The sequence below is a fragment of a genome, unplaced genomic scaffold, assembly GCF_019419815.1.
Source record: "Pyrus x bretschneideri cultivar Hongxiangsu unplaced genomic scaffold, Pyrus_bretschneideri_v1 Contig40, whole genome shotgun sequence".
In the NCBI taxonomy this organism is placed as follows: domain Eukaryota; kingdom Viridiplantae; phylum Streptophyta; class Magnoliopsida; order Rosales; family Rosaceae; genus Pyrus; species Pyrus x bretschneideri.
Window position 1 is genome coordinate 4,524,159 of NW_025999724.1, and position 8,547 is coordinate 4,532,705.

At 34.9% G+C, this 8,547-nt stretch overlaps 1 protein-coding gene across 1 annotated transcript; it reads right to left on the reverse strand.

Annotated features, from left to right (window-relative positions):
• Positions 1 to 7,292: 7,292 nt before the first annotated feature.
• On the reverse strand, positions 7,293 to 8,243 carry LOC125469071 (receptor-like protein EIX2). Its single transcript, XM_048565966.1, has one exon. The coding sequence runs from the start codon at positions 8,241 to 8,243 to the stop codon at positions 7,293 to 7,295; it is 951 nt and encodes a 316-aa protein (XP_048421923.1).
• Between the last annotated feature and the right edge of the window lie 304 nt (positions 8,244 to 8,547).

Genomic DNA, 8,547 nt, shown 5'->3' on the forward strand with positions numbered 1-8,547 from the left:
TGCGAGTGCATGGTGGCTGAATCTGCCAATTCTGAAACATTTTCCATCGATCACCACCACCAAAATACTCAACTCGAGTCCAGGAACAAACCCTAGACAATTTTGGGGGCAGCGATGCAGCGAGGAAGTCGAATCAAAGATCACCTATTTTTGGGTTTTCGACAGGTCGAGGTGGTTTTCGACAGGTCGAGGTGGTTTTCAAGTGTTTCCCGGCCGAATTGGACTTCGGCCCAGGTATGAAAGTTCTTCCGCTTGATGAGCTCTACATTCCTGTAAAATCTAGTAATTTTTTGAATTGGTCTGGAAATTGGATTTTCGTTGCCGTATCCGGGGCCCGTGGGGGGGGAGAGGGAAACCAAGGTCCCTCCTTAGGTTTTTCGACGTGTCAAATCCGAATCTACTGTCCATTTTCCCAAATTCTATCGTTATAGTGGAGTTTTATTAAACGGTCTCCATTTGTGTTTACGTGCATCGGTTGGAAGTGATCCAGTCCTCCACAATTCAAGCGGCTCTCTGGTAGTGGAATACTTATGAGTGCACCCCTTCTTAACTTGCATGTTTTTATAAAATATTAGGCTTGCATTCACGAAAAGTATGATTTCATGATTTAACATTTTATGCATTAATTATGATTATCAAATTATGTTTTACATTTTACTAAAGGTTATGAATTATTGGATTTCGTATATGAAATTCTATAGATTTACGAATATGAATTATCATGGATTTATGAGATTAGGCTTTGAGATTTTGAGCTCCAGATTTGATATGAGACTTTTGAGATACGTTTTCGGTAAGTCTAGTGGGTTATCATACAACACATACACACAACCGAGTATGTAGACGTTTATGGCCATAAGACACAATTGATGATATTTATGACATACTTCCAGCTTCACTAGCCCAGGGCTAGTGTCAGTGTGTTATGTTATATGTATATGTTTCTTCTCTGGCATAACCCAGAGTCGTACAGCTTCACCTTCGGATGATGAACCCCATATTTCTTCTTTGGTGTAACCCAAAGTCGTACAGCTTCACCTTCAAGTGATGGACCCACTACACGTACATATATATGTTATATTCTCTTCTCTAGCATAACCCAGAGTTGTACAGCTTCACCTTCAGGTGATGGACCATGATTTCTTCACTAGCGTAGCCTAGTGTCGTACAGCTTCACCTTCGAGTGATGGTTATGCCTTCGGGCCACTATGATACCCCTAATTGAGTACATCATTGATGTGATTTACGGAGGTTTTATGGATTTACCTTCGAGCGACTATATTACCATTAATGAGCACTGGTTTACATGTACATGTTTTACGAATAATTTTCATGGCATGCTAGAATTTTCAGAAAACCTACTATGTAGTAATGTATTTGTGTTTTCAAAATAGGGGGCTTGTATGTTAAGAAAGAAATCGGTTTTCTTATTATTAGTATTATTATTATAAATTTTGATCCACTCACCCTTTGTTTTATGCACCTTCCAAGAGTTAGAATCGAGTAACACGATCCTGGCATCAGGACACTTCCTCATAAGTATCTTTTAGTCTTCTCAATGTAGGACCCATTCATTTGTTCGTACATTTTTATAATAATTCTTTCACATCATTCTTGATTAGTTGTGTGCTCTGAACACAGTTCTGCATTGGTGTATTTCTGTCTAATTGCATATTTTATTAGCATGCATGTTTAAAATAGCTTCGTCACCCTCTGGTGTCGGCCAACACGTGTCTACCCTGGTATTTGGTAATATCAGGGTCCGGGTGTGTCAGTAATGGTAGGGAGACTAAATTGATAGACAAAATTTGCAAACTAAATGATGTGTCATCCAATAGGAATGAGCACATTAATCAACATTTAAGTAATAATTCAAGGGTAATACTAGGGAGACCAAATTTGGAGACTAAATTTACAAACTAAATGATGTGTCAACAATGAGAATAAGCACGTTTATTAACTTGTAAGTAATAAACCAATCATCAACTTCCATGTCCTTTAGTTTTTAAAACTTTGTCTACAAATTTAGTCTCCCTAGAAGTACACATAATTTAATCATTAATTTTCATGTTATTTAGTTTACAAAATTTTGTCTACAAATTTAATTCTCTGGCATTACACATAATTAAAACTTCATACAAAATGAAATTGAATTGTAAAAAGATAAAATGAAAATGGTTGGACTTTAGCAACTTTTCTATCTTATTTTCTCATTTTTTAAATTTATTTTTAGTATTATGGGATAAAGTTCCTAATATACCTCTAGATTTAACAAAAAAATAGACGGCTTTAGTAAAAATGACCAATTGCGCAATACATTATTAAATTCGATGACTAAAGAAACTAATATGGAGTTGAAAGACTAATATTAAACAAGGGGTAAAGTTCAAGGACTATTGCTACAATTAAGCCGTTTGTTTTATTGAAAAAGAAAACACATTAGGTTGGATGAGGATACTCTGCATTTTAGGCACACTCTCCATGCATGTGTCTACTTTCTAAATTAGAGTTGCTTGGGTCACACCGTTAATCTATATTACCTATTAATAGAATTCTTTTTGTTAATAAAAAAATCGAGAAAAATATAATTATACCTTTTCAAGCATAACTCAAAGAAAATATCAGAAAACTTATGAGCCATTTTATATGTTTTATTAATTCATAATGGTGAAATGGATTTTTGGCATTTAGAAAAATTAAGAGCCTTTTTATGAAAGAGTAATGATTTTGGCAATTTCGTTTAATTTCTGACACTTCAAAACAAATCTAGTTATACTTTATCATTTTAATACACTCGGAATGGTACGTCAGAAACTAAACTGAAAGTGCTAAAATCGTTAACCAGCTAAGATTGACCTCAACAAAATTGTGGGCTTCGGATAACAGCAAGTAACGAAAGAAAACTCAGCCCAAATTTAGCATTTTAAGGGCCCAAACGCACAGGGATATATGGGCCTGCAAATGGGATAACTTAGAACAGCCAGATAACAGTGTGAAATGTAAAGTGTTTTGATCATTCTCAAATTTTTACAACAATGGTAGCAAAAGGCACAAAGCAATAAACAAGCTAAGAAAAGAAAGGAGAATCCCACTGTGAGTTGTTCGTGAGCAATTAACAACCGTTGAATGTTGATTAGTTTGAGTCTCACGGTAAATCCCGATTTAATCAATGGATTTCAAATTTTCAATCACTCAACCAATGCGTGGACGACTGTGTTTGGTACAATTCTTATAGAAAATGTAACAGTGTACCTTCAATTAATAATTATGTTTTGGGCATCGAAATAGTCAGAGATAGAGCTAAAAGAGAATTGGGATTGTCCCAACAAAACTACATAAACAAAGTTCTTAAGAGATTCATTATGGAAGCATGTTTTGGTGATGATGTTCCTATTGGCAAGGGAGACAAATTTTCTGTTAATCAGTGTCCCAAAACAGATTACGAAATCGAGACCAAGAAGGATAAGCCTTATGCCTCATTGGTTGGAAGTGTCATGTATGCTCAGGTATGTACTCGACCAGATTTGGCCTTTGCAGTAAGTGTGTTGGAAAGATTTCAACAAAATCTAGGTGTCTCTCATTAGAATTCAGCCAAAAATGTTTTCAGGTATTTGCAGAAAACCATGTCTTACATGCTAATATATAATCATGTATATTCCCTTGATTTGGTGCGTTATAATGATGCTGATTTGGGTGGAGATATTAACGATCGTATGTCAACAAGTGGATACATTTTTCTCTTGGCAAATTGTGTTGTTTCATGGAAGAGTCAGAAACAAAAGACCCGAGCAGTATTAACCATGGAGTCTGAGTATATTGGATGCTTTCAAGTTGTTAGATATTCTAACTGGATTAGGAACATGATTTTGGATGTGAAGATTGTCAGAAACATAGAAAGACCATTGAAGCTATATTGTGACAATAGCTCAACTTTTTTCTTTTCTAAGAATAACAAGCGTTCTGAAGCTTCAAGGTTCATTGACATCAAGTATTTGGTGGTTCAAGACAAGGTCAGAGATAAGGTCATTGATATAGGGCATATCAGTACTTATAATATGGTTGTAGACACTTTAACGAAGGTAGTGACTATTACAACCTTCTAGAGATTAGTGCCAAAGATGGGCCTACATGCATCTCTTGATATGGTTTGAATGCGGGAGAAATGAACTATTTCTCTATTTTGTTTGAGCCTTTCGTATTGTTGACTAGATAGTGGACTTATCAGTGTTATAGATGAGTTTTATCTTGTAAGCAAATTAAATTATGTTGGTAATTTCTTATGATGTAATTTTCACGTGGATCTAGTATTCTTGACTATGCTTTGCAAAATTATTATGAAATTTTGGAATGTCTATGACATTAAAAGGACCAAAATGTGGGAAAGGGATACTCTTCAGATCCCTTCCTTCTAATCCACCGAGTTCGGGGATTCGGGTCATTGAAATTTGATCCAACAGCTAAAATTATTATAACTTGTAAAGTGGGCCCCTGTTTATAGCTGTTAGATCAAATTTCAATGGCTCGGATCCTTGAACTTGATGGATTAGGAGGAAGGGATCTGGAGAGGATCCCTTTCCCAAAATGTGGGAGCTTTATTGGTACCAAAATTTTCACCCATTGAGTCCCTAATTGCAATGATGACACTTAATATGGCACTCATGTGAGAGAATGTAAGATTCTGTCATGTGTATGAGTTTGCCACATCGTTTTATCTGTATTATATTAAATAAGACATATAATTATTCATGTTTAGGATATAAATAATATAAGTATTTATAACAAAATTGATTGGGCATAGAACTTTAAGGGAGTAGTTTAACCCACTCACATTATGGGAAGACAGTTTTCCTTAATAGGAGGAAACTGTCAACTATTGGATATATATGGATTTGGTCTCTCTTTTCACGATTATGTTCATTAAGAAGTTTTCCTTATTGAAACTGAACACCAATTGTCAAAGAGAAGAAGGCTAATTCAAGAACCATTTACTATGAATTCATCAAGTAAGTTTCACTGATTGTTTCCATAGAGTCAGTTCTAGTTAAACTATAAAAAAATGGTCCAATGAAAAAAAAGACAAGGTGTATCCGCTAGTGTACATGCTTATAACATTTAGCATTAACTCTGCCAATTGCTACTGCCACAGTTGAAAGGGCATTTTCGACCATGAAATTTCTAAAGAATCGATTGAGAAATCGAATGGGAGATCAATGGATCAATGATAACATGATTATTTTTATAGAGAGAGATATTTGCATGAAAACGTGTTGAGGAATATTGTAAGATGTTGTATAAAAAACTTTATAGATTAATATAGAAGTGTTTTGTGCAGTAAATTCTTGAGTTTTTTAGTTGTACCTTGTTGTTTGAGGATGACCCCATTCTTACAAATTTCTGGCTTCGTCCCTAGAGTTGATCCTACATTTGATTGTGATGTTAATTGTAGTTACTTGTATTTAATTGGTTTAGATCCTTAATTGAAAACTCTTACACTCCATTGTTCATCAGTGACAGTAAGTAGTACTGAACAGCTTAATCTTTTTTAATCTCTACGATTTTGATTGGTTTTAATCTCTTTTTCAAGATTTCAAGAATTGGGTTTTAAATTTTTGTTGGTTTCAAGAGAATTGGGTCTTCAATTTTGGTTTGTTTCAAGGATTTTTGTGGATTTGTCTGAATCTTGTTTTAAATTTGTTGTATTTTTCTGCATTTTTGCATTATGACACTCACTACCTGATTCTTTACTCTTTTTTATTTATTTATTTTTATTTCTCCTATGTTTGTTTATGATTTAAAAATGCTAGGAATTACAGATTTTATGGAAACGGAAGTGAACTTGATAGGAACTTAATTGGCAATGATCACTTGATATTCACATTGGCAATGATCATCATTTGGCATACCTTGGGACAGGTTTATTCATCTTCTCGTGCATCTGTGAGATTTTGGGTTGACAGGTGCTTTGTCTTAGTTTAATTGCTTGCTCAAAGTGGATCCTAATTAAGTATTGTTTCTCAATCGCTTGCTGAAGTGTACTATTTGAAATTCAGAATTTGCCCCTTTTTTGTTCTCATAATTCTTAATTTCAGTGCTACATTGCAATGATATTTTCTCGCTGAATTGCTGTTTCTATAAAGTTTAAAGAGTAAATTGTAACAATAGTCCCTAAACTTTAATCAAATTGGAGTAATGGTCTCTGAATTAAGAATCCATTACCATTGGTCTCCCAACTCATCAAAATGTGTGGCTATGATCATTTTCGTCAACTTTATTAGAATTTTATCAAAATAAGTTATGTTGGAATGACCATTGCTACAATTATGTTAAAGTTGGGGGACCATTTCTCCAATTGGATTAAAGTTGAAGGACCAATGGTAATGAATTTTTAGTTGAGGGGTCAGTGCTCTAATTGAGTTTAAGTTATGGAATCATTGTTACAATTTACTCAAGTTTATAAACTAAATGTTCATATAGACATCTTGAATAGGGGTGGAATTTATTCCCAAATTATCATGTCAATTGAATTCCCAACCATGTTAATTTGTAATGACACGATATTGTACCGAAACGAATATTTTGGTACAGTATTGGTATTCGATACCATTACCTATGGTATTACTGTACCGTACCATACCAAAAAATATAAATATATGTTATCCTATTCTTGATTTTTTTTTTTTTTTTTTTTTTGGGTGTCAAACGATAGATTTTGTTACAATAGATGTTAGATTAGCCATCGACGAGTTTTGAACTCATGTCGCCATACAAGGGATCGACACCTTTCCACCACACTGTGGTAAAGGGCCACTAGCAATTTCCTATTCTTGATTAAGTTGGTATAATATACAATGTTCTCAATGTTAATGTATCAAATCATGATTGAATTCTTTGTAATAAGTTCTTGCAAGTTTCTCATGGACATTTATAGAAAAGGATAAAATGATACACTTAGTAATCTAAATGACGTCATTGCAAAAACAAAAGTCCACTAAATCAAGTACAACATTTTCACTAAATCATAACTTCAAATTGCACTCTTCAATCTCCTTCTTCTCCAGCTGGAAGGAAGCATGGCTTACCAATGGTAGATGCGCGAGCTAAAACGATTTAGAAAAATATATTATCATGACACTATGTTTTATGTATAAAAATGCACTTAGCCCATCGTATTAATTGACTCAAAACTGCAATAATATTATTCGTTACATGGAAAAGTACTTACAGTCTACCCATCAGTCATTCTCGTCGCTTGATCAAAACCGTCCTCACATAAAGCCAATCGTATGCACTATTCACGAACTTGTAGTATGTATATCTCCATGACCTGATGATATCAAATTCCCACAAACTCCCCAAAATCCAACAACAAATCCAAGCACTAAACTCACGTAGAATCCTGATGTTATAAGCCCATCCTTCTCTTTAACTTGATCCTTGAACACTGGTTGCTCCTCCGAACTTGTTTTCACAGGAGAGCACAATTGTTGAAGTGGAATTCCACAAAGCAGAGGATTCCCAGCAAAATCAGACAACTCATAGTTTTGAAGCTGAGTCCCCATTGGAATTTTTCCTGACAGGTTGTTGTTTGACAAGTCCAACTTACCAAGGCCTGATATTTGAAAGAGACTTGTTGGAGTCATACCATGTATTTGGTTGTTTGATTGATCAAGTGAGTCTAGTGACTGCAACTTCCCGAACTTTGGAGTTATTTGACCTGTTAAATTGTTTCTCGACAGGTTCAAAGAAACCAACCCCACAAGATTAATGATTTCACTAGGAATCTCTCCCGTTAATCGGTTGCTTGACAGATGAATGCTCTTTACAAGCCCCATAGTACTTTTGTATTTGGACATTGTGCCTTTCCATATCAAGGATGTGTCGTCATTATAAGCACTGGCTAAGGAATTACGCCCCTTGTTGTCAAGGAGGAAAAAATGATTGATAGTTCGACTTAAACTTCCTTTTTGAGCCAAATAAGTCAACATGTTGAGGCATTTGGGTGTACTTCCAGAGATGTTATTCATCGAGAAATCCAGAATATGAATGCTTCCCATATTACACAATTGTAATGGAATGCTTCCATAGAAGTGATTAGAAAGGAGGACAAGGATTGCCAATATTGAAAATCCGACCCCTAACCATCCAGGTTTCAAACCTGATAATTTATTTTCTCCAACATCCAAAACTATGGACTTGTGCAGTTCTTCAAAGATGAAGGCAATTCCCCAACAAATCCAATCCATTGTTATTTAGCTTCATTGTTTGAATAGAACTCAAAGAGTCTACTATGGCAGGAATTTTCCCGGAAAAGGCATTGTCACTCAAATCAAGATAGACTAGATTTCCAAAATGCGTCCCACAATCGGGAAGTTCTTCAGATAATTGGTTGCTTGAGAGATCAAGAAAGGTTAAATTACTAGCCTTGATTGGAGTCTTTGGACAAAAGAATGAAACCAACCCAGAAAATTTATTGTTGGAGAGATCTAGTTCCGATGCATGGGAAAGAAATGAAGGAATTGGACCTTCCAATTGGTTCCAACTCAAATT